General features: G+C 47.3%; 1 protein-coding gene and 1 long non-coding RNA gene across 16 annotated transcripts in view; one reads left to right on the plus strand and one right to left on the minus strand.

Moving 5' to 3' along the window:
- The first annotated feature begins 4,326 nt into the window (after nucleotides 1-4,326).
- LOC119027983 lies at nucleotides 4,327-5,430 on the plus strand. Its single transcript, XR_005077535.1, has 2 exons — nucleotides 4,327-4,395; nucleotides 4,438-5,430. It is a non-coding gene; the product is annotated as an uncharacterized LOC119027983 (long non-coding RNA).
- mast2 (microtubule associated serine/threonine kinase 2) overlaps nucleotides 4,608-25,636 on the minus strand; it is a 153,306-nt gene continuing 132,277 nt past the window's right edge. For 11 of the 15 annotated variants that reach the window (XM_037113414.1, XM_037113412.1, XM_037113416.1 and 8 more), the window contains 22 exons: nucleotides 25,343-25,552; nucleotides 18,486-18,587; nucleotides 15,879-16,011; nucleotides 15,723-15,790; nucleotides 15,497-15,600; nucleotides 15,143-15,351; nucleotides 14,911-15,049; nucleotides 14,637-14,769; nucleotides 14,350-14,515; nucleotides 12,901-13,002; nucleotides 12,497-12,619; nucleotides 12,300-12,409; nucleotides 12,011-12,165; nucleotides 11,646-11,788; nucleotides 11,238-11,411; nucleotides 10,678-10,926; nucleotides 10,254-10,480; nucleotides 9,864-9,986; nucleotides 9,616-9,752; nucleotides 9,328-9,518; nucleotides 8,529-9,082; nucleotides 4,608-8,278 (listed from right to left, as the gene is read on the minus strand). In XM_037113414.1, the coding sequence (XP_036969309.1) occupies nucleotides 6,755-8,278; nucleotides 8,529-9,082; nucleotides 9,328-9,518; nucleotides 9,616-9,752; nucleotides 9,864-9,986; nucleotides 10,254-10,480; nucleotides 10,678-10,926; nucleotides 11,238-11,411; nucleotides 11,646-11,788; nucleotides 12,011-12,165; nucleotides 12,300-12,409; nucleotides 12,497-12,619; nucleotides 12,901-13,002; nucleotides 14,350-14,515; nucleotides 14,637-14,769; nucleotides 14,911-15,049; nucleotides 15,143-15,351; nucleotides 15,497-15,600; nucleotides 15,723-15,790; nucleotides 15,879-16,011; nucleotides 18,486-18,587; nucleotides 25,343-25,552 (5,076 nt within the window). In that variant the 3' untranslated portion in view covers nucleotides 4,608-6,754. The remainder of the gene's footprint in view (nucleotides 8,279-8,528; nucleotides 9,083-9,327; nucleotides 9,519-9,615; nucleotides 9,753-9,863; nucleotides 9,987-10,253; nucleotides 10,481-10,677; nucleotides 10,927-11,237; nucleotides 11,412-11,645; nucleotides 11,789-12,010; nucleotides 12,166-12,299; nucleotides 12,410-12,496; nucleotides 12,620-12,900; nucleotides 13,003-14,349; nucleotides 14,516-14,636; nucleotides 14,770-14,910; nucleotides 15,050-15,142; nucleotides 15,352-15,496; nucleotides 15,601-15,722; nucleotides 15,791-15,878; nucleotides 16,012-18,485; nucleotides 18,588-25,342; nucleotides 25,553-25,636) is intronic. The other 4 variants (XM_037113413.1, XM_037113418.1, XM_037113425.1 and 1 more) reach the window with 1 other exon arrangement.

Raw genomic sequence — 25,636 nt, forward strand, 5'->3', positions numbered from 1 at the left:
TCCGATTCTTCCGTCTCTGCCGGGTTTGGACCAGAAGCTGTTCTGTTAATATAATTAGTGAACTCATTTGAAGCGAGAGGATGAAGCGATTGGACGTCCACTCACACAGGTGTTTCCACCGAGCGACTGATTGGTTCACAGCGTTTAGCGACCTCGTATTGTTTGAGCTCCGTCCAGCCGCGTTGCTGCATCGTGTTTGTAACATTAATGAGATCAGATTCTCTGAAGGAACTCAGCACAGGTAATCAACCGGCGGGTCATTAAAACCGATCAGGTGACACCGACGTTTTGAAACTGAAGTTTTGTTACATCTTGTTCCAGTAAAAGAAGAAGACGACGGTTCGTCTTGAACATGTTGGTTTTTTGTAGAAGGAACTTCTTCATCTTCAGTTTTCTCGCCTGACCGACAGCACGTGGCCCGACCCAAACACAGGAAGTCCATATATTTGGGTCTTGTTTTCTCCCGCTAACATTCCCCTCCTTCCCTCCCTGGCAGCCTGGAATGAATTTGCCCGGTCATGTAGAGCCGTGTCAGAGCGAGGCGATGCTGGCAATTCATCACCCGGCGCTGCCTGCCTGTCAGCGCTCCTCCGCGCCTCCTTCTCGTGTTGGACGGCTGTTCGCCTGCTGTCAGAGCTCCTCGCCATCGCCATGTGTACCTCCGTCCCCTCAGGACCTCCAGTAAAGACTGAGAGAGGCCCTTCGCTCTCCTCCTCAGCTCTGACAGCTCCCCGCGGACGCCTGGATGGATGGAAGGAATCGAGACGGGGGAAGGAGGGTGAGGCAGAAGGGGAGAGGGACCCAATTATCCCAGAACGTGGTGTTTAAATCAGGCGGGGCGACCCCTGACCCCGGCAGTCCATTGGCGGGAGAATGAGGCGCTTTAGCAAAAGGCAGCGGCAGCGACGGAGGCTAATGGAGCTCCATTTTACCTCCATTTCTTCCTCAGAGCTCAGCAGCCCGGCGGCGCTGCACAGATTAACCATTACCCCCCATAAATGCACTGCAAGCCCCGCTGAAGCCGTCTCTCAAGACCATTAAGACGCCTAAAATCTCCCGCAGAGACGGCGGAGACACATCCAGCAGCCGATCAGCCCATTTGAAGCCCCATTAGGGAGCTCGGTGCCAGGAAAGAAAAAACCCCACAGCTTAAGTGACTGGATGAAGCCACTTTACTGGGAAGACACGGAAGTGAAAGGAAAATGAGTTTACAGATAATTTACGGGCACTTTTCTGCTCACACGGACTGTCCAGCAGGACGTGATGAGAACAAATGAGGGAGAATCAAACGCTCAGCACGAAGCGGAGCGGCAACTTCATATTTATTTCATGAGAGATGTGAAGAAAAGCTGTTGAAGAGGAAAAACGCTCCTGTTCCTGTTTCTGAGAACTGAAAGGTGGAGCGCACTGTAAAAAACAGACAAATTCTGAAACGGCTCAGGTTGTTTTTGAGGAGTTTAGTTTGATTCTCACAGCGACATTGTTTCTCTCTGGATGATTCAGACAGTTGGAGTCATTCTGGTGCTGAGACGTGATTATTAATATCAGTCTGGTGGACAAAATAAACACATTTAAAAATGCTTTTACTTTGGATCTGATGCGTCGTCCTTTGTTTTAACTCAGCTGCTGTGTGCTGGTGGAACTGTGTTAATGTCTTAGTTCTTTTACTTTCACTGTCACTACTTATTACTTCACACCATCATCACTGAGGTCTGATCACACAGGTGTTTAATAAGAACACACCTGAAAACACACATTCTGTCAGCTGTGCCGTCTGAACAAAGTGTCAGTCAGTGTAGAAAAATAAGAATTCTGGCAGCATCATGTAATCATGTACATAGTTAATGACTGATTTTATAATGTGAAAACCTTGATAATACTGCTAAAACTGAGGCTTTCAAAATAAGACTCATGTTGGAATAAACATGTTCTTTAAATAAAACCTGAGCTGATGTGACGGAGATGTTTGTACAGTGTGTTGGAGGTTTAAATCTGAGTCCAGTTACCTTTTAATGTTCCGTCTTCATGTGAGTTGAGCTGCAGAAGATTCTCCTTAATATATAAAAAGCATCGCGCTCCACATAAAAGGTGACGATGAAGAACAGACATCATAAAACACAATCAGGACGCCGACACGCTGCAGCTACATAAAAAACTTTATTATTGTTGTAAGGTAAGATTGACAACAACATGCTTTTACCACAATAAAAAATAAAAAGATATTGCACTGGTTTTACTCTAGCAATGTTTGATTTCTCTCTCTTAACTTCCTCCTCGAGCTTTTACGGTGCGCAGCCGAACCTTCGTCCTCCTCTTCATCGCTCTTTAAAGACAGAAGCACAGAACACACAGCCGGGACACGCACAGGTCCGGTTCACACAAGTCGTTTCCTTTGACGTCCTCGGACAGAAACGTTCTGAACGGACCTCACGTGCCCGCGAGCGTGTGTTTGTGTCGGTGGTGATAAGGCTTCGACCCGCTCACAGATCCGGACCGTCTACGTGCCTCGACGACACAACAGAAGCTCGTTAGTGACAAAACGGACAAAACGTCAGGTTGATACCGGACATCAGGCCGGGACAGAATCATCAGCAAGTTCTCAACGTTTGAAATCCTGATTCAGAAAAAAAAAAAAAAAAAAGGATTTCACTTATTTTGAATTTGGAAATCTGCTCAAAGTTTCTTTCAGCTGTTTTTAGCAGAAAACTTCACGCGTCTGTTACTTTGAGTTTTCGATCGATCGGGGGACGAGTCTTTCATTAGTCTTAGTTAACAAACACACGTACTGAGGTGAGCAGACTCAAACTATCGAAGGTCAAACAATCCACACATCAGGTCGGGGAGGAAAGACAGAGATGGTCGGAGCTACAAATCTTCTTCCCCAGATAAACGTCACATCAACATGTTAACAGAAGTTTCTGATGAGGTTTTCTTGTGTTTGAACATTTAACACTTGAAGACTTTAACATCTTAATAGATTATAAATCAGTGATTTATTAAAGAAACTGTTTCTGCAGCAACACGCAGTTTTTTTTTTTTTTATTGGAACAAGTTTTTAAAATGTTTGAACATTTTTTTTACTCTCAAATCCTGATTTTACAGTTTGAATCTGACTCCTCGTCTCTCAGGGTGTTTAATGGTTAGTGTGTGTGTGTGTGTGTGTGCACGCGCGCCTCAGTCACAGAGCAGCAGAGGTGCATGATGGGTAAACACATGCTGGAGGGTGAACAAACTCAGAACAGAGTGTGATGACTGAACCGGACCGGACTGGGACAGAACAGAGGAGCCGGAGGAGCCGGAGGGAGGCTGAGGAGTGTTTGTGTTGGCTGACCTGACCTGTGTGTGTGTGTTTGTGTGTGTGTGTGTGTGTGTGTGTGTGTGTATGTGTGTGTGTGTGTGTGTGTATGTGTGTGTGTGTGTGCGTGTGTGGTCAGGCTTTGAGATTAATGACTCCACCAGGGAAACTGACACTTGCTTCACTCTCCAGCAGATGGTCGGACCATCATCTTTACACACGGGAGAAGGTGTGTGTGTGTGTGTGTGTGTGTGTGTGTGTGTGAGTGTGTGTGTGTGTGTGTGAGTGTGTGTGTGTGTGTGTGAGTGTGTGTGTGTGTGAGTGTGTGTGTGTGTGTTTGAGTGTGTGTGTGTGTGTGTGTGTGTGTGGCAGCTCTAACAGGACGACCAGCTGAGAGCAGACGGATTGTGCAATGATTTAAATTCAATTTAGACAAAGCGTTTAAAAAAGAGAATATTGTGGATCAGAACTGTGACTGATTCTGTGTCACAACTGTCGAGCAGAAGTCAGTTTGCAGGACTGAATCAACCCGCCTGTAATGAATCAGTTAAACGAGGGTTTGAGAGCACAAAAGAGGAAACACGTCTGAAAAGGATCCTTTAGAAACCTGTGATGGAGACAGAAATCTGCATGTTAGAGCTGCTCGGGTTTCTGTCCTCGGTGCTGATGAATCTGTCCGTGCTCGCTGTCGAGTCTCGCAGACGAGTTCTGCTCACGATTTTCTTAACGTGCTGCCTCGACACCGCGTTGACGCCGCGTTGATACGGCGCTAAGAGGAGAAACGTTTGGGTCGTGTGTTTGAACGATCTACAAATCTGGTCACTCGGTCCGCAAAATTATTCCGTTCCAGTCTGACGCCACCGAAGACAGAAGCAAACTCATTACTCATCAGCTTCCCGGCCGTCTGATTGGCTGAAAAAAGCGTACTGCAGATAAATCCCGAGGTCGACGGCTCAGCGACCGGAGCTGCTGCCTCTCAACACACTGCTGATGGGTTTCACAGACGCACACCTGGTAACACACTTCTGCGCCGCCACGGGACGAGAGAGATGATTTCCACATGTGGGCGCTGAATCTTCCTCCTTTCTGCACCGTCACTGGTGACCTCATCATCGTCACTGGTGACCTCATCATCGTCACAGGTGACCTCATCATCGTCACTGGTGACCTCATCATCGTCACAGGTGACCTCATCATCGTCACAGGTGACCTCATCATCGTCACTGGTGACCTCATCATCGTCACAGGTGACCTCATCATCGTCACAGGTGACCTCATCATCGTCACAGCTAAAATAATCAACACACCACAGTTTGATGAGCAGTCACCTCACATGTTGGTAATTATCCTCGCCTGTCAGAGGAGGTTTGATTGCTACAGGCAACAAGTTCCACCGACAAACAAACACAGAAAGAAAAAGAACATGTAAACATAACAGAGAGGTCGCCACGCTCAGCTCAACAGCGTCCTTTAAACCGAGGCGGTCGAACTCTCCGACAGTGACACAAGCCCAGTAAAGACACAAAACACTGCAGGAGGTTTAGTCCACCTTAAACTCACGAGAGGAAAACAAAAAAAACCCTCAGAGGAGCTGAAAACGTTCAAAATGTTCGACCCGAGTGGACTCGCACAGGGCCGGGCTCGCTGTCACTCAGTTAGATCGATTCTGAATAACAAACATACAAACGTGAAACAAACCTAGAAACAAAACAAAAAAAAATCTATTTCTTGCTTTGAAATGTACAGTTCAAATCACAGGTGTGATCGGGACGACACGGGAGAAACTAAAGGTGGAATATCAGGATCAGAAGAGAAAACAACACCAGGAGGAAATGAATCGAACTGATCTCTGAGCTCCGAGCCGTCGCTCCCTCCTCCGGCTCGCCCGTCACTGATTTTTTTGTCCTTTTCATTTGACAAGATGAGATTAAAGTTTTGTGCAAAGCCTGATGCCCGACACAGACACGTACACAGGTAGCAGGGTGTCCTGAACCATCCTAAAACACACACACGCAAACACACTCCGGGTATAAAACAGATGCACAACAGAACTTTAAATATTCTTATATATATACACAGATAACCATGCACAAGTTAACGCTCTCCCTCTCTCACACTCACTTACACAAAGTAAAGTCTGATAACTTTACAGGATTTGAGGCAAAAAAACAAAACTAAACACAGCAAGGTTGGTCCAGATACCAAATAAAACAACGTCGGGCCGTCAGAGGCCGACCGGGGCTGGAGACAAAGAGGCAGCGGTCCAACAGAACTCAGTCTGAGCGTGCTCAGTCTGGATGAGAGTGTGGAGAAGGTGTGTGTAAGTGTGTTTGGATCTCAAAGCTGTGAGTTTAAACATCCAGTGTGTCTGTTACAGGTGGTTTAAACTGACGAGCAAGATCAAAGTCTAATGTGTCATCGTGCTAATGCTAATATGCTAATATGCTAATATGCTAGGCTAAGAGCTCGACGGTGACGTTCTGGAAATACAATTTAAATGTCAGTCTGCTGAGACGATGCTGAGCTGCAGCAGGAGCAACAAGTCGGCATCATTTCAAGCTCCTTCCAACATAAAAAGACAGAAGAAATGAAGCCTGATCTGAATCCTGACAGTTAAATAACGTAACAGATAAACAGATATTAGTATTTGTTATAAGGGATAAAAACACTGTTTAACATGCTGCTTGTGAGGAGTTCTGTTTCTGAGTACAGATTTGTTAAATCAGCACAAACACTAATCTAATCCTGCACCGACCTGTGAATCCCTTCAAACTGCTGAACTGAACCTGCAGCCTGCGCTCAGGGAAAACTTCTCCCCTGCAACAGAGCTGCAGTCTCAGATCACCGGGGACGACAGCCAGAGGAGAATTTAATTTGGCCCGGTTATCTGCGTGCTGAGTGAACATTGACGGTGCAGATTTAATCGTATTAAAAAGATGCTAACGCGTTTACACAGATTGCTAAACATACGCTGCACTTTACTGCTGAGATACAATCTCTCTGCAGTCACGGCTGAGTAGCTGTTGTTAGGAGAGGAGTGTGTTCAGTGGGGCTCGTCCTGATCTGCCTGAGGAACGTCTGTCAGGCTCTGCCAGGTGAAAACTAATGAGGCGGCGTCACGAGCCAGTTCGTGGACCGCTGAGCTCTTTATTTCCGCCCCTTTACATTTTTTGCAGAAATCGAAAGAACGCCAACTCGTCTGAAAGCAGGAACCAAAGAGTCAGGACACCAAAATAACTCACATGAACGTTAAGAGCACAGAACAGCTGGAATGGAACTAGGACGACCACATCTGTCGGCTCTGTCTCCCTCTCCCTCCTTTTTCTCTGAAAGTCAAACTCTCTGATTAGTGCGAAGTAACTAATATGTTTTTGTCCAGACATGCAGTTTGTGTGAGTGTTAAAACCTCGAGCCAGCACTGAGCGGTGTGACTGTACATTTTGTTCTGGTTCTTTGCTGCTACGTCTTCTTGCTGGTTGCTTTGTCTTGCTGTGAGGAGGCGGACGCGGCGCTGGCGCTGGCGGTCGTCGTCTTGCGTTGTGGCTCAGATGCTGCAGAGGAGCTGGGGGTTGTGTCGAGGGCAGGCAGAGCTGTTGAACCCGGCCGCTGTGCAGAAGCAGACGTGGTGGCGCTCTCCCTGCCTGCAGACACTGATGTGGGACGTTCTGACGGCGGTGGGGCTGCGCAGTCTTTCTGGGTGGAGGATTTGGTCGACCTCTGAACGGCGGTCGGTGAAGCAACTCGCTCAGGTTTCTGTCTGGTTGGCGACTGAAGGGCTGGGAGCTGTTTAGGGGGAACTGAAAGGGGGTCAGTCAGTGGTGGGACGTCTGGGGTGCCACCTCTGGATGGTTTCTGATCCTTCTGGCTCTTGTCCACAGCTGTGCTCAGTTTCACTGGGCCCAGAACACTCTTAGCTACTGTTGCAAGCTGGGACACTACTCTGTCCATGCTACTCTCCGCAGGTGGAACCGGGGAGGTGGAGCTGGAGGAGGGTGAGGAGGACGATGCGCTCAGACTTGCAGCAGCAGCTGCCAGGCACAGTCTCCGGTTGTCAGCCTCCTTCTTCTCCTTGGGGATGCCTGGAGAGGAGCAGGAGGCGCGGGGCGTCTCCTGGCTGTCAGGGGTCTGACAGTCTGTAGTACTGGTGGTGGTTCTGGAGTCTGTGGTACTTGTGGTGGCTCTGCAGTCCGTAGTGTTAGTGGTGATGGTGGTGCAGGGGACTGTGGTCCTTGGGCTGTCCAGGGTTTGGTCCTCTGCCCTGGGCTCTGATGGTGCAGTCTTCCCCCGAGGACTCTTTGAGTCCAGTGGAGGAGCTGGTTTGAGGAAAGTGTCCTTGCTGACTGAGATGAATGCACTGCCTGGGGTGGAGAAGGGGAGGGGACCCTGAGTGGGTTTCTTGGCACAACTCGGCCCCAGAACCTTCCTCTCTTGTCTCGCACCGTCCTCAGTGGATGAGGACAACTTTGCGTCTTTCAGTCCCGGAGTCGAGGTGCTCTGACCAGGCTTGGTCTCTGAGACGGAGGGGAGGCTGTGTGAGGGAGTGGGCCTGCCCACCTGCGAGGGCCCTGTGTGGGAGAACGTGGCGTGAGGGGTGCAGGGGGAGAGGCAGAGGGACGGCAGCGTGCCTCCGGGTCCGGTCCTCACAGTGGTGGGCCTCAGCAGGGGAGGAGGGGTGAAGGTCGTCCCCCTGCGTCCATCCTGGCTGTCCTCTGAGCCCTCGTCTGTCTCGTCCTCCGATGAATCCACCTCGTGGATGGCGTCTTGTTTCTGCAGTGACTCCCTCCGCTCGGCTCTGTCCTGCCGGATGGCGGACAGTTTGTCCTTCAGCTTGCTCTTCCCGGGGGCGAGACCCAGCGAGCCGGACACGGAGCTGAGGTCCCCTTCCTGCCGCCCCAGCTTCCTGGATGAGGAGGAGTGTTTCTGCAGGCTGCCTTTCTCCACGCCGCGTCCCGCTGAGGACAGCAGACCCTCGCTGGCTGACTCCTGAAGGTCAGTGAGGAAGAAGACAGAATACGTTTGATACGATACGAACAAATACATTCTGGTTTGCTAACATGAAGTGTATCTTTTTACTTATTTCAAACACTTTTGTTTTTAACAACCATCTGTTTTGAGGCTGAATGAGCTTATTTCAAGTAAACTAATGTGATGCACTGGCAGATGATTTGACTCGTCTTTACTTTATGTATTATATCTAGCGAGTGTAAGCAGTAAGTGTGTGATAAACTCGTACCTGAAGACTCTGCAGGCTCGGCTCTCTCTGCAGAATCTCCTTCTTAAACTCTGAGTGTGAGATGTCCAGACTGTGTTTGCGGCTCCCTACAGACGCTCCCACCGCCATCTTCTTCTCCCCCGCTGCTGCCACCCCGGAGGGAGACGAGGGGGCGTTTGACAGGGAGGAGGCCAGCTTCTCGGCTGACTGCACCCTCTTGAGGAGTGGAGACCGTGGAGGCTCTGCACTCTTGGGCCTGGAGATCTGCCTCACCAGGGGAGGCGACGAGTGGAGCTTCACAGGGAACGACTGACCCACTGCAGACTGTCCCAGAGCGTGGCTGGGCAGCGGGGAGGGCGAGCGCTGCGGCGAGCTGCTCTGAGGGGTGGGTGAGGGTGTGCGGGCCAGAGGGGAGAGGGGGATGTTCCCGGCAGACTTGCGTCGGGGCGAGCGGTACTGGCGCTGGAGCTTCGGGGCGAGGCCGTGCAGCGAGCTGGGCCGGATGTGGCCGGAGCTCGCCGGGGAGTTTGGGACACTGGAGCTGGGAGAGCTGCTCTGAGACGAGTTCCCACCGACTGACGGGGCAGAGAGGAAGAAAAATAATAATATATTCAGTTTATCTATTCTACACACTGACGATACAACCTTTAATAAAATCTTCTTCACGTGAATTTTTTAGCGCTCAGATAATCTCACAAACTGGGAAACATAGCGGTGATGTTTTGAGCGGCAACAACAACAATCAACTACTGCCACTTGTGTCCCCCTGACGTCCACTGAATACATGTCATACACACATATATATACACGTGTCTCTCACCTGAGTGGGCGGAGTCTGGCGTGGACCTGTAGCCCTGTGTCGGGCTCCGTGGCGACAGGTTGTGCGTGGGCGAGCCGGGGCCACTCTCCCCCGAGGAGAGAGAGCGGTTCAGAGAGGACAGACTGCGGCTGGTGTGGAGGAGAGACGCCTGCTTGGTGATCTTCCTGAACAGAGACGTCCTCTTCTTACTGCTGGAGACAAACACAGGACGACACACTCCATGAGTCCACACACTCAACACACACACTCAACACACACAGAGTGTCTGTAACACAGGAGCTGTCCTACCTGTCCTGTCCCTCTTTGGTCTTGGTCTTCTTGTTGCGTCTCGCCATCTTGGATTTGTGGCTCGTCTTGCGGGCCGGGCCGACCTTGATGGACGTGTTTTCAAACGGGGTGGCAGAGATGGAGACTTTGGCGCCGCTCTGAGGGAAACAGAATAGAGCTCTCATTTCAACTTCAGCTCACTCTTTGTTATCTGCTGTACACTGCGTCTGTTCATCAGTGCTGCACATTCAAGAAGTGATTTAACAAACCTTCAGGATGAGCTCCACCACCTCTGTGTGAACCAGACCGTGGACCGGCTCTCCGTTGACGTGGGTGATCAGGTCTCCCTCCCGCAGCCCGGCATCATGAGCCGGACCGCCGTCCTCCACGTGCTGAGGGTGAGCAGAGACAGAAGGTGAGAGGAAAGAAAGAGGACACAGAAGAAGGATGTAGACGTATTTAACACCAGGCTGAGCTTGTTCTGCTGTTGTTTACTGCCATCTTCTGTCAACAACAAGAATCCCAGTTTGCTGTAACTACTCAGGCACGACCGACAGAACAGTGACGCTCAACTAAAGTTAACGATGCTCGCAGTAAACACACGTCACACGTCTACATCTGTACGTCTCTCTATCATCAGTGTGTCTCGTGGGACTCACCCAGACCATGTGGTGGACGGTGTAGATGTCAGAGTCTCCCATGTAAACTCTGATGGCTCTCAGGGTGAAGCCGTACTTCTTTCCCGCTCGGTGGATCACGATGGCGGGTTTGGTGCTGCTCACAGCCGGAGAGAGGTCTCTGCTCGGGGACGAGTCCCTTGAGGACGGGTTGGACGACAGTGAGTGGGGCGACATGGGGCTGGCCAATGGAGAGGCTCCGTGGTGGTCTGGGAACAGACAGATAACGGATGTTTTACATAAAGTCTGATCTTTGTTCTCATCAGACCAGGATCACATTCAGTTGTCTGTTTTATTTGTCATTTATACTTCTGTAATTTCTGGAATAATATCAAAATGACATCTCATCATCAGATTCATGCAGAGAACACGGAGCTTCAGTCATTCCAGTATCGAACACACTGACCTGCAGGGATCATGAGCGACAGCGTGGTGGCCGAGGCCGACTTGATGACCTTGTTGAGCGGTCTGGAGCTTTGTGTAGTCGTGTGTTTGTCGTCTCCAGACAGCAGCCGATGGCGAGCCCTGCGAGCCGCCAGGTCGCTGATGGCTCTCGGAGTCGACGGAGAGTCGATGTCGGCTACGCCTTTCGCAGCTCCGCCGTTACTGCCGTTACCTCTGGTACTGCGGTCACTCACGTCACCTGAGCTGCCCGCTGCAGGAAGAGGTGAGAGGAGAAGCTCAGATTTAGTGTTTTCTGTTTTAAACTGTGCAAATACAATAAACTGGGGTTAAAATAGAGAATTTTACAAATGTAAAGAAATTCAAGACATATTTCCTACAAATCTTACAAGAAGTACTATGTGAATAATAACAGGAGAATATCTCAGAATAAAAATATTAGGGATCAGTGTAAAACAAACACACAACAGGCTTTTAACTGATTTAAAAGTGAAAACAACATCTGCAGCTCGGTCTCGCGTCGGTCTACCATCCCTGTGACTCTGCGGTGTGTTTGTTACTGACGTGTGAGCGTGGCCTTGCTCTGCTGACTGGAGGTGGAGCTCGGTGTGGTGGGAGACTCGTCCAGCTTCAGCTCTCTCTCCACTGGGAGCTCTGGGATGGCGAGGGGCAGCTCCTCGCTCCGCGGGCCCCTCACCGCACTCGGACCCAACAGGCTGGGACTCTTACGACTTCCAGCTGCACCGGAGAGACCAACAACAACAGAAGTCTTAGAATTAACTGGTAACAACTTAGTGTTCCCTAACTTTCTCCAACTACACGTCTTTAAAAAAGTGGAAGTTTAATGTGAGATATTAGACATTAGTCACATCCATCTTCACTGAAGCAGCCTCAACAACTTCATTTCATTTCAGGGCCAACATGAAGGTCGAGTGACTGCAGGCCATCAGAATATCCGTCCCGTGTTTTTACCTTGGCCTCCCTCCTCCTCTGAGGAGATGGCGAAGCGAGGCATCTCAATGATGGCTGAACAGCAGCGTCTCCGGACCGTCAGCGGAGGGCTGGAGTCGCTCTCTGTGTGGGACGACTCCGAGACAGACAGACGCTTCCGCAGGCTGTGGAGAAAAAACACAGTCAACCAACAAATAAAACCAACCACAAAATCACACGTAGACAAACTGAAGAATACTCAGTTCTGATTATTCTGACAAACAGCATACATTAAACACAGCATCCATCCTTTACTGAGTGTCCATGTTATAAAAGCCAATATGAACATCAAATATTTATTTCAGAGTAAATAGAGATGCTGGTTTGTATGGAGGTGAAGAACTCACATCTCTGGAGATCCCACCAGCCACGATCGATCTCTGGACTTGAGTCCGCTCAGGCTGTCGAGTCGATCTCCTCCCTCCTCACTGAGGCTGCGTTTGGTGGGTGGAGGAGTTCTCTTCTCCTCGTGCAGAGACAGACGCTCCATACTGCTGTACACCTGCACAACAACAAATCATCGTCAACATTTGACGCAACATTACAGCAAAAGCTCGAGTTGGACCCGTCTCTCCAAACCAGCAAACAGTAAACTGTCATGTGGATCTGAATTTGTGTGTTCTGGTTTGTGGGTACCTTGCTGAATCGGGGCGAGCAGGAGGAGAACTGTCGAATCTCCACGTGTTCATCGTCGTTGGTGTCGTCCTCTTCTTCTGAGTCCACGTGGTGGTACCGGTCAGATCGAGCTGAGGTGAGATAACAGAGACAGTGAATGGGTTGTACGACTTCTAGAGAAGGTGGAGATGTTTGGATGAAGCGGTCAGACGACGTACTGTCAAAGTAGCTGGTGTCGTCTTCAGACTCCAGCTGGGGAATGAACTCGGCTTTCTGCCTCAGCAGGCTGTTCCAGTCCAGGTCTGTGAAGAACGCGTGCTGCTTCACCTCAAAAGCACTTCCTGTGGAGAGGAAGAGGGCGACGGAGGAGGGTGAAGGAGGGTGAAGGAGGGTGAAGGAGGGTGAAGGAGGGTGGAGCACAGCAGGGGCCAAAGTGAAGGAACAGAGAGGAAACAGAGTGTCACAGATGAGAAAAGATATCAGCAGCTACAGGATCAGATCTGAACAACTTTGGGGCAAAAAACACCTCAAAATTCATTTTGAAACATCAGAACACATCCTGTCTGTGTGTGTGTGTGTGTGTGTGTGTGTGTGTGTGTGTGTGTGTGTGTGTGTGTGTTACCTGTGCCCAGTCTCTCCAGAGGATTTTGTCTCAGCAGTTTGGTGATGAGGTCCTGAGCCTCCTGAGGCAGAGCTTCTTCCTCCTCCGGCCAGATGATCTCATCTAACAACAGAGTAAAACACACGTCTTTACTGTCCACACACACGAACACACACACACACACACACACACACGAACACACACACACACACACACACACACACAAACACACGAACACACACACTGTAGTCGTCTTTATCTACGAGAACATAAGTAAGAACAAAAACTTGACTATTTATAACATTTAAATTCCTTGTGAAACATGTTGGCTGTTGTGTGTCTTTGCTCCACCAGAGTTTTGTTTACAACCTGCCTGATTGTTCCCACATCTCTGTAATTCACCTGAGTTGTGTTACAACTTCAAAAAATAAGTTGTACTAAATCAGAATTATGCTTCAGGTTTGTGTTCAATCACTGGCCACCAGTAATCGATATGTTTCTTTGCGCCTTCTCACTGATGTGTAGTTTCTCTGTGTAAATTAATCTCACTGCAGGCGGTTTTTTACTTGTTTCTGTTTATTTTCCCTGCACGACGAGCTGCTGCTCTACAAACATCCTGCAGACAGATAAAAACACAGAACACATTCGAGGCGCTCGGCTCTTTATAAGCACAGCGCATCGATACGGAGAGACGGACTGAGACGCTCGTAAAGAGACACGCAGGGATCGATGCAGGTTTACGATCATTGACTCGCCCTTTCATCAAAGAGAATTCAGAGGAGAAGAAGATCGCAGGAGAGAAATCATAATTGATTTTATTCCTATAGCGTAACGTCTCCATCTCTCTCCTGCTGGAGGCCTCGGGCTCCGACATTTAACATTCTCAATGAAATACAGACAAACTGGAACAATACAGGAACTGGACGACTTCCACTTTCAGGTGTTTGATCAACATTAGAAGAATACGTTGACACTCTGCTCTCCAGTCTTTGTCCTGCACAACAATGTGTTTGTATCCTGCTGACGGTGACGTCCGACAGCTCAGACGACTCGTTCTGAGTCTTGTTTTAATTTGTCCACCACGTCCGTCTGGATAATTTATACCTGCTGTAGAAAAATTCATTGCATTAAAGAGCTGCTTTCTGTGTTCAAACCAGGCTGCTGGATGTTAGTGTAACACACTTCTAAAGAGAGAAGTGATTGTACAGTTTAAGTCCATTCTCCTTTATTTAATTAGACATTTACATCAACGGTTTCGACTTGTGACCCCTCGAGTCATTTTAATTTTTATGGCTAGAGTAATATTCAGATGCTCGACTGCACTTCAGGAATAAGAAACGTATTTTCTGTCGTCTTATTTCTTGATCAGCAGCTCATCAAAGGAGTTTTTTGACAGACATTTGGTCTTTTCACAGGCTCCCCTGTTTGGCTGTTGTGAAGCTGTAGGAGTGTGTCAGCACGGCTACTCACCACTGATGACCTGACCAAACAGCTCCTCTGGTGTGTCACCAAAGAAGGGAGCGCAGCCCACCAGGAACTCGTACAGGATGACGCCCATCGCCCACCAGTCCACCGGCTTCCCGTAGCCCTGACGCAGGATCACCTCCGGGGCAATGTACTCCGGAGTGCCGCACACCTGAAGCAGCAGCAACACACAGGAAACTAGCTCAGCACATTTTACTGCATGATAATGGAAAAAAAGAACAAAATACAAAAAGAGAAGAAACGTGGTGGAAGGCGAAGACGCGAGCTGGTACCTGTTTGTCGAGGAACTCTCTGGTGTCTTTCTCGATGTGTCCTTCGTACAAGTTTGTGGTCAAACTCATCAAACCGATTTTTGAGAGCCCGAAGTCCGTCAGCTTGATGTGTCCCATGGAGGTGATGAGAAGACTGCAGCAGAGAACATCAGAGGTTTGAGCTCCAGTCCGGTTACATCATTCAGCTTATAACTATATCTATATAAACAGTAGATATTCAATATGTATACAGTGAAAGTGGGATTAACCTGGAGTGTGTGTGTGTGTTTCTTACTTGTCAGGTTTGAGGTCTCTGTGTACGATGCCATAGTTGTGAAGATACTCTAATGCGAGGACGGTCTCTGCAAAGTACATTCGAGCCATATCGACTGGCAAAGCTCCGATATTCTTCAGCAGCGTGGCGCAGTCTCCGCCTGCAGAGGAGAGTAACGATATTAAACATAATAAAACTACTGCCACTAATAATATTAATAAACGTTGTGATGACGTGATGATGACGAGCTTACCCTCCACGTACTCCATCACCATGCAGAGGTGTCTCCTGGTCTCAAAAGAGCAGAACATGGAGACGACAAACGGGTTCTCGGCGAACGTGAGGATGTCTCGCTCCACGAAGGCCTGTTGGATCTGGTTCCTCAGGATCAGGTTCTGCTTGTTGATCTTCTTCATAGCGAAACGCTGCCGGGTCTCCTTGTGCCGCACCAGAAACACGGCGCTACAGAGGAAGACAGATTTCAGTCGCAACATTTATCGATCAGTAGGCTGAAACATGAATTCATCACAGCTGTTGTGTTTCGTTTCATGCAGCAGTTTTGTATTTTTATCAGAATATCAAAGATGTAAATCTAAATATTTTTTACCCGTAGGCTCCGTTACTGATGAGCTTGATGTTCTCGAAGTCTTCCTCTCGGGGTGTTTTGGTTTTAGTCTGCGGTGGAGCTGCTGGGACGGTCGTTACCTGACTCTGAAACACACAGAGAGCACGTTTATGATCAATACAGAGATGGAAACAATCATCGCTGTGTGCACTGAGAATCATTTCATGTGTTACAGATGGACAGTTCTGATCGATGCTTGTGTACTCACATCCACTGAGTCGTCAGTCTCTGGTGTTTCTGGGTTCCCACTGTCATAACTGCTCAGCTGGGCCATTTCTACAGGGACACCAGAGTCAGTCAGAACAGGAGAAAAAAGATGTGACAATCACAATAAATCTAGATGTTGATTCTGAGGTGGTGTTACCCTCCAGGGGGTCCCTGGTGAGGCCCAGCTGGCTGATGATGTATCGGGGGATGTCGCACTTGATGCCCTGACCCTCCTTGGCATGGCCCTCTGCTGCTTCCAACAAATGGTAAAACTCTTCAGGATCAAACTCCTGCAGGGAGCGAGACAGAGGAGGCACAGATATAAGAAAAGCATTAATATTGATAAATGTCAGATTTTAATCAGCTGTTGACTCGAGGCTGTTAATGTGCATCTGAAAATAAAATCTTTCTCCTCCTTCTTTTCTCATGAACGCATTCGTGTCTGCAGGTGATCCTGACTGTTATAATCCTGTAAGTATTTAATTCTGATAGATTATTAGAGTAACATTTGTCCCTTCATGCTCCACACTGAACGACTTTCATTCTGTTTATGAGTTGTGATAACTTCCAGTCACCAGGTGATCGACAGCACAGCTACATTTGCATTTAACCAGGTTTAAATCTCAGAACAGACCTGATTACCAACGATGTTCCTTTCTTATCACGTTGAATCTGTCTGACAGACGTGTAGCAGCAGAACTGAGTCAGCGCTGTTTGAACATTAAAAGCAAAAAGGAGGATAAAAACTCTTATTGAGTGCTGGTTTTATCCTGGTTCAAGTTCAGCCTTGAAGGTTTTTGTCAGGAGCCCTTTGAGATTCAGTGTTGTGATAGACGAACCTGCAGCATCCAACAAAACAGCTTCTGATTGGATGATAAACTCTGACAGAGTGAAGAGAGACGACTGGTCAGACGACCATCTGAGGGGAGGAAGGAGGTTTTTGTTTTTGTACTCCCCGATTTAACTTCAGTGTCCTCTGACAATGACACCACACTTCTTCATCACACACACACACACACACACACACACACACACACACACACACACACACACACACACACACACTACTCATGTCAACGCACACACTCCCTGCCCCCTCGTCTATCTGTGTGCTCCCATTTATAAAAACCCATCCTGTACGCTGCCACAGCCTCAGCTGCATGTGATTAGTCAAAACCACCATTGTGAGTCTTCCCCTCCTCCCTCCTCCTCCCTCCTCCTCCTCCTCCTCCTGCCTCCTCCTCCTGCCTCCTCCTCCCTCCTCCTCCTCCTCCCGCCTCCTCCTGCCTCCTCCTCCTGCCTCCTCCTCCTCCTCCTCCCTCCTCCTCCTGCCTCCTCCTCCTCCTCCTGCCTCCTCCTCACCCTCCTCACCCTCCACTGCCCCTCCAATTACCCCTCTGTCTCCTACACTTGCTTTTTCCACTCTATCGTTATCTTTTCTCATCTGTCCTCTTCTCTCGTCTCGCTCCTTGTCTCATTTTTGGCTGCACAAGGTTGGATTCACTGGTTTGAGCCCAGTTTTGCACCAAATAGCGACCGAATTGCAATTCATGTGTAAACCTACAAGCTGAGAGGAGTTAATGTGTGTGTGTGTGTGTGTATGTGTGTGTACATTAGGCTGGTTTAAAATCCTCAGAGGAAGTCCATAAATGAATTGCTGTAGCTGAATCATCTCACACCAGGGAGCAGGAAGCTCTAAATTGTTTATTAACCACGCATGGAGTGGAGCGGTACAATATGAAAAAGCTATTCCAGTTAATACCGCTCATATTTTTCACAGCGATCTTTCGAACAGACTCTAATTTACGGCACGGCGCAGCATGTGATTAAAATGCAAAGACTTCACTGTGTAACCAACCAGGACGAGGCTGATTAAAACATCTCAGAAAAACACAACGATTTTCTAAAATGAATCAATCGGACACGATGAAAACACGCCGACGCACACGTGAGACTGATCTGCATGTTATTCTGTCGTCTGCTAACTTGTCTGCACACTTTGCTTGACTGATTGACTATAGCTTGTACTTTTTTCGTTCTAATGTTCTGGACCGCAGGAAGACTTGAGGCTCATCCATGTGTTTCTGATCTTTAAATACAAACACAGATGTTTAAGTTGTCACTCCTGCAACATCGATGGACAGTTTTAAATAAGTACTAAAATCAATGAAGCACTGGAGAACTTAACAGAGTTATTATCTTTTTTTTACAACACACATTCTTCTTCCTCATCAAAATCTGGCACCTGCATTACCATAATGCAACCCGATGACAATTCAGGTGGAGACTCAGCGCTGTGCTAACTGTGCAGCATTGATGTGTCCTGCAGCAGAGCTGAGGAGCAGCTACAGAAGTCTGCTCGGCTCACCTCTATCTCATTTTGTCAGACTTACAGTCATCGACAGACGCCGGCTCGAGAACGTTCATCAGACTTCACTGAGCTGGTCACACGAGTACCGAGTGTTAAAACAAGGACACGCGGTGGATTCTCGAAGATGTTTCGACTCTCATCCAACACGCCTCGTCCCTTCTAACGGGGCGGTTAATGACCCACGTGAGAACTTAATGACTCTGCAGGTGATAACGACCCCGCAGAGGTTTCATTTCCAGGGACTCCCCACCAGTCTGAGAGCACCGAGGAAGCCTTTCAGATAAGAGGTGAAACGTCTTCAAGAAACTCAAGCTGGTCCTTCGTTTCACACGAGTCTGCTGCTGCTCAAACAATATGACAGTCGGTCAGTCAGTCAGTGATTGTTTCTCTCACCAGACACTCCAGCAGACGCGCTGGCCGGGCGATGATGATCATCAGCTTCTTGACGAGCTGCGTGACGAAGGTAACTTCCACACTCTCCGAGCGCTCGTGAGCCTGGACACACAGAGGAAAAAGTTAGCTTAGCATGAGAGAAAATGTTTTATCCTCATATTCAATAATCATTTTTAAATGTTCTTAGAGAGAAGATTTGTCGCTGGACATGAAAATCATAAATGAGCTTTTAATGAACTGCTTCTTTCTGGGAGACGACCGATCGCTCATTATAACTTCTCTTCATTATTTTTGATGATATTTTCAATCATGTTTCATTGTGAAATCTTCTTTGACCTTGAGTGTGTGCAGAGAATGTGTCTCGATGTGTTTGCCCTTCACAAACAAAGCGGAACGGGCAGTTTGAGGACAAACGGACGGTGGAGTCCTTTCCTGCAGTGACACCTGAGAGGTAATCTAAATCAGAACGACCTCCGCCGCGCTCCCTCATATCCACCGTGAAATGTCTGTCAGTGTGGAGACAGAGCAATTTACCCACCAATCCACTGTAACTGACTGCTCACGCGTCCGGAGCAAACACTGATCCCCGGAAAGAAATGGGCTGGAAGGGAAGTGTGTGTGTGTGTGTGTGTGTGTGTGTGTGTGTGTGTGTGTGTGTGTGTGTGTGTGTGTGTGTGTGTGTGTGTGTGTGTGTCTGGGTGCAAAACGGAGGCTGTAACAATTACAAACCACCCACAGTAAAACATGTCTCATTGTCAGGGGGGTAATATGTGTGTGTGTGTGTGTGTGTGTGTGTATTTATGGATGCAGGCTGTATGTATGTATGTATTAATAATGTATGTACTGTATGTATGTGTCAGACGGGCTAACAGAGGAGGGGGAGGAGGAGGAGGAGGAGGAGGTGCTGCTTCATAAACAAAGCCTGGACAGCTCTGTTAGTCTAACAGGGCCGTGCTGACAGAAGCATGAGGCCCACGGGCCCTGACCCCCTCCTGAATTATTTATAACTGTAATGAAGCCATGGTGTGTGTGTGTGTGCATGTGTATGTGTGTACTGTACGTGCACGCTAAATATGTATAAGAGTGTGTATATGTAAGCGTGAAGGAGACTGAGTGTGTGTGAGGTGGCTACAGGCCAGTGAACGGTGAGTAATGGACAGCAGAGGGACGGACTCCCACTGTGCAGCGGCTAATTAACCAGCCAGAGTGTGTGTGTGTGTGTGTGTGTGTGTGTGCGTGCGCCCGTGTGTGTGTGTGTGTGTGTGTGTGTGTGTGCGTGCGCCCGTGTGTGTGTGTGTGTGTGTGTGTGTGTGTGTGTGTGTGTGTGTGTGTGTGTGTGTGACAGACTGTATGTACACTCTGCATGTCTAATGTGAAAGAGTTTCCCTGGTGGGTCACAGTGAAGAAAATGTGCTTCACCTGCCTGTATAATGTGCAAAATCACCTTTTATTAACCTCTCAATAACATCGTACACTCGACAGTTTCCATCTTAGTTTTATCGTAGATTATTTTCCTAAATGTTATTTTCTTTAAAATGTTATTCTGTTTGGCAGTGGAGTCAACATTTACACATTTCACAGCTTTTATTACAACTTTATTGTATTTCTGTTTTATTTTTATGTTACTGTTGTTCAGCGTCACAAGAATTTCCTTTGGGATTAATTTAGTTCTCTCTTTTCTCATCTTATATTTATGTTCACACTTTATGATATAATGTGTACGTTTTATTCTATAGTGAGTGGATGCATATTGTAGTTTAAATATTTTATCAGAAAAAGCTTTACTTGTGTTGTTTAGATGAGGAAATCTGTAAATGAAGGATACATTTTTATATAAGAATGGATTTGTCATTGAGAAGAGGCTGTGTAATTAATTAATTAATTAATAGTAACTTGAATACAATATTTCCAATTCAATATTCATTCTGCGTCACTTACATGTATTCTGGTTTGTAAATGTTGGACTGGCTGCATTTTTCTACATTTGAGTCAAAGATGTCAAATTATAGCAAAACTGAAAACTGATGTGAAAATGTGAAATACTGATATTGTGTTTATGATCCAGCATCTTAACTGTAGTTTCTACAGAAGAGGACAAAGAAGAAGAAGAAGAAGAAGAAGAAGAAGAAGAAGAAGAAGATAATAATTCAGATTTGTATCAGTGATCACGTGTCGTATCACACTCAGTGTTTTGTTCCATTTTGAAATATGTTCTTAGATTAGACGGGTTAAGGTTTAACATCAGAGGTTAAAAGTGATATTTTATTGTCACATCTTGTGAAGATGGTGACAGCCTGATGAATAAATGGTTAATCATGACTCTCACACAGGACATGAGCGGTCAATAAAGGTTTTGATGATGGGACCATGTGGAGAGTTTTGGAGAGCAGGAGGCTCATGTTGGTTTTCTCTTTGTCCGAATCTGTATTTTATTCTGAAAGACTCGACAGGAAGCAGTTGTCTCATTGGTTGGTCGGTGCTGAGTGTTATGTTCAGTGACAGCTGCTCAGAGGTGAAAATATCTGTTCTCATGATTTATCGTCTCAATGTGAACGTGTTCATTTGCAGTCTTACACATGAATGAGACGGAGGTGACGTCACCTGTTGTGTCGCCTTATTAGAGAGCACTCATCACTCTCTCAGAGCAGGTGAGGCGTCCACCTGAGTCGCGCTGAGAGCCAATTAAAGCCAGTTGTTTGCAGCTGTATCAGAGTCTGATAAACAAGCTGGAGGCTCGGAGCCAACGATGGATCACCAGAGCTGAGTTAGCACTCCGCCCTCCTCGCTGCCGTCAGGTGACCTACGGGGGTCTAACAGGGTCTCCCAGGGGTTTCCAGCAGAAGATGGTCTGGATGCAGGTTGCCATGGCGACCGCCAGGGAGGTCACTAAGGCCCCCTGACATGGATGGATGAGGGAGCGGAAGAGAGGACGAGCAGCGGAGAAACGCAGAGGGACGGAGGAGACGGGGGTAAAGGTGGAGGAGAGATAAAAGGTGAGAGCAGGAGCCGAGGAGGACAGAAGGAGGAGAGGTGAGTCGGCCTCCTGCAGCTCTGTAATGGGGTCATGACACGAGGAGAGGAAGAACGGATGGTTGCATGAAGAAATGGATAAGCAAAGGAGGACAAAGAGGCATGTGAAGACAGGAAGAGGAGGACGAATGGAAAATGAAATATAACAGGACGGATGGTTTTAAACACAAAACACAGCTGATATTATAAAAGACGTGAAGTGATGGAGGTCAGGATGGTGAGAAACCTGTTACATTAATATTTCACAACAGAGAAACTTCAAGGCTCAACAAAAACCTAAGAAACACGCCGTTATGCTTTTCTTTATAGAATTACAGTTAAAGGGTCAGTTCACACAAAATCATCACATTGTTTCTGTAAAGTCAAGCTTCTGTTGTCATTTTCAAATGATTTCACACAGTTCAGAAGAAATCTTGCTCACTTCCATTGAATTGGGGAGGAAAACTGATGTTTATAAACTTGGGAATTAAACTTTGGCTGGTGAACATGAAAGATTTATTGTCACATTATTTTAATATTTAAAGAGACTTTCCTGCACAGAGGCACAGAGAGCTACTCTTTCAGGTCTCTGGTTGTTCCTCCTGAACTACCTGCATTTTTAAAGTATGTTATGAACCAAAATAGCCGAACAATGTAATAGAACAGAAAAGATCTGGCTACTCTTTCTATAAATCATATATAATATATATCATGATCCAGTATTTAGATGTACTGTATTACATTTTGATATATCACCAAACTAACCGTGTCTTCATGGTTTGGTCCCATGAGTGGAAGTGAGCAATTGTTTTTATTTTTATATTTTGGGTGAACTGACCCTTTAAACTGAACAAACCCAGCGTAAAAGAGCAATCATAGATCACCGTCTCGATCCTGAAGGCATCTCCTGCCCCGCTGGCAAACTGAGCTGACGACATCTGGACCTCTGACAGTCCTCAAAGTTAAATGTTGGACTGACTGAATCCAGCAGAGCAGTGAAGGCAACATTCACCGAACATTTTAAGTCTGTTCTCAGAAGCAGATTGTTCCTGTTCTACTTAATTAACTGATCTGAAGGAAGTCTATTAAAATACAGTAAATCACAGCAGTAAAAATGACCTGATGACTCATTAAAACCTCTGAATTATTAACGACCTACAGAAAAACACCCACAGCAGTCGACTGATTACAACAAGATTGAATAATTAATGAATCTGTCAACGATCTCTGCAACGTGTCCAATTATGTTCTTTGAATATTTTCAGAAGTGGCGACACGTCTTACAAGACAGGCGACAACCAGCACTAATGGTTTAGTTTCCAGTAAATCATAACGAGGAGAAACAATTAGGACTTGAGGACTTTCTGTGTGAGTGTGACAGGAAGTTACAACACAATAAATGCAGTGACCAAGCAGCTCCTGAGGTGTCACAGAAAACCACCTGAGGCAGAACCGGAGCTGAAAGTCGCCTCAAAGTTTCTTTAACGGCGTCAGAAGCTGCGACGCTCATCGTCTCTGTCATCATCAGCATGCCAATAAAGCTTTACTGAATCAAACCGAAATCGACTCAACTGTAAACTCTGCGTCCTCCTCCTCCTCCTCTTCCTCCTCCTCCCATCTGTGAGTGAACACCTTCCACTCGCTCCTCCTCAGCACCTCCTCCAGCACCTCCTCCTCCTCCAGCCTCCTCTGCCACGACACGCGAGACATGTTTCCGCCAAAAAACCCTCACAAAAACGAGGAATGTCCATACAGGCTGTTGCTGACACCTCCGTCCACCTGCTCACGGCCTCATCCTCCGCTCTGCTCTGCAGCTCCGCTCCAACCTGCTGCCGCGCTTGGCCGCTCGCCAAAAAACAACAGCCTAACGGCGCCTAATTGGTGATGTCATCACCGAGCCCGCATTGCAGCTTCAGCATCTAAAGCGTCTCCAGATGTGCTCAGGTCCGGTTCCTCACACCCTCCAAAAGCATTCGAACAAGGCTTCATGCGTCCACCTCCCCTCCGTGAGCCCGCCGGCCAATCAGAAACTGAGGAATCCCCACGAATCCCCGCCCATCCCAAAAGCCTCCGACTGCACCTCCTTCACCCCTCCTGCTCGTCTGGGAGAGTCATCTGTCAGCCCCCGGTGACTGCTGGAGTGTGAAATTAAAATCGGGGAGGACGTGTGTGTGTGTGTGTGTGTGTGTGTGTGTGTGTATGTGCTCGCCTGCATATATGTGTGTGTGTCAATGATTGAGAGATAGTTTGTGTGTGTGTGTGTGTGTGTGTGTGTGTGTGTGTGTGTCCCAGTAGAACAGAAGGTCAATAAGAGGCCGGTGGGAGCCATAATGTCGCCCCCCAGGCACCACAAAACTGAGCTAATATAGATGTCACCACCGCCACACACATGTAAATATAATTCTATGTTCACGTGTGCAGAAAGACGCGAAAACCGTCCGACACAATCCGACGCCGTGATGAGCAGAAACCAGAAATATTTGTTGGTAATAAACACAAAGTGTGTGTGTGAAGGATTGTGTTTTATGGAGTTTTACGCGTCTGGAACCGGACCGCAGTCTTTGTGCCTTCGCATGACATCACGCGGCGCTGACGGCTGTGAAGGAGCGCGTCACGCCGTGAGTTGTTCCACGGTAAACTGAGCGTGACCGGGAAGGTGCCGCAGTCATGATGTCTTCATGGAAGCCCAGAGTGGACAGACTCTCATCAGGGCGGTCATTATGACTTGTCATTAGAGGAAATCGTTGTAAAATCGTTAGAGTTTTCTGTGGAGTTTGGTGCGTAGTGAAGCTGTGAGGCAGTCTGATGTTTTCAGCCGACCTACCTTACACCGACAAGAACAGGGTGGCTTGTTAATTGGAAAGACTTAATTGGAATTTTAACAATTGAATCAATTTTTCCCCATAATTAATAATTTGCATAATCCTTCTCCAGGAACCTGCTGATGAATTCCATTTACACATTTAATGTTTTAGGAAATAATTGGGAAATTGGGGTAAAATAAAGTCGGGACTGTCGACCTGTGGTGCTTTATTTGCTCCTGATGTGTCCTGTGCTATTGTTCTCTGTATAAAATAAAAAGCACCCACAACACAGACACATTTTACAAGTCCCATAATGCAATGCTCTCACTATGACAGATGTGGAAATTAGTCACACAACTCGACGGCGATGACGTAAAATGGTGCTGATTCACACGAGTCTGAAGTCTTAATTTACGTCTTTGTGTCTGATAAATGAATTTGACCAAAACAACTGTGGACTTACTATTAGTCATCAATCGAAATCATGAAATTGACTATTTTTTAATATTACCATCATCAGAGCTGCTACAATTAAACAATTAGTTGTCAAAAGAAAAAGAAATAAAAAAGAAAAAGAAAAAGTAAAAATTGTCTGATTTTATGTTCTTAAATTGGAATATTTCCTCTTTTTATTCGTCCTCTTCTTCATTGATCAACACCGATTTCTTGAAGACCAAACTGATCGATTAATCAAGGAAAGTATTGAATATTAATCTAATGAAAATAGTCTCAAGTTGCAGCCCCGTTCATAAGAGGTCCTAATCTAAGATCTAAGATCTAATGCCTGCTCTCTCGTCCTCGTCCTAAATATTAAATCTATAATACTATGGCCTCTTCAATCACTGTTTTTTATGTAAAATATACCGCGCTGCACTTTCATAAGAAGCTAAATTCTCTTGTACTTTTATTTACTTGACATATACTGAGGAGTCCAATCGTCCAGACAGGAAGGTGTTTGAGAATCTTATAAATCTCCTTCTGAGAGATGTTTCCTTCTTAAGGTTGCTTGTTGCAGGACAGTGAATAATCTGTGGGTCCACTTACATCTTGCAGCAGCTTCTCCAGGCTCTCCTGGAGCTCGTAGAAGTAGCGGGAGGTGATGAGGCCCTCTCTGCTCTTCTCCAGACAGTCTCTGGACAGCTCTATCAGCTGATGGTGGATGAAGCTCAGGACCCCGTCGGCCAGCGGGCAAACCTTCTCCGGGGCCGAGGAGGAGAGCAGCTCAGCCAGGCGCTCCTCCATTTGAGCCGTCGCCTGAGGGGGGAGGGGAGAGAGGAGGGGAGGAGGAGGGGGAGGCAGTTAGAGAGGGGAGACAAGGATGAGTCATAGAAGAGGAAG

Source organism: Acanthopagrus latus, chromosome 11 (assembly GCF_904848185.1).
Source record: "Acanthopagrus latus isolate v.2019 chromosome 11, fAcaLat1.1, whole genome shotgun sequence".
Lineage (NCBI taxonomy): Eukaryota > Metazoa > Chordata > Actinopteri > Spariformes > Sparidae > Acanthopagrus > Acanthopagrus latus.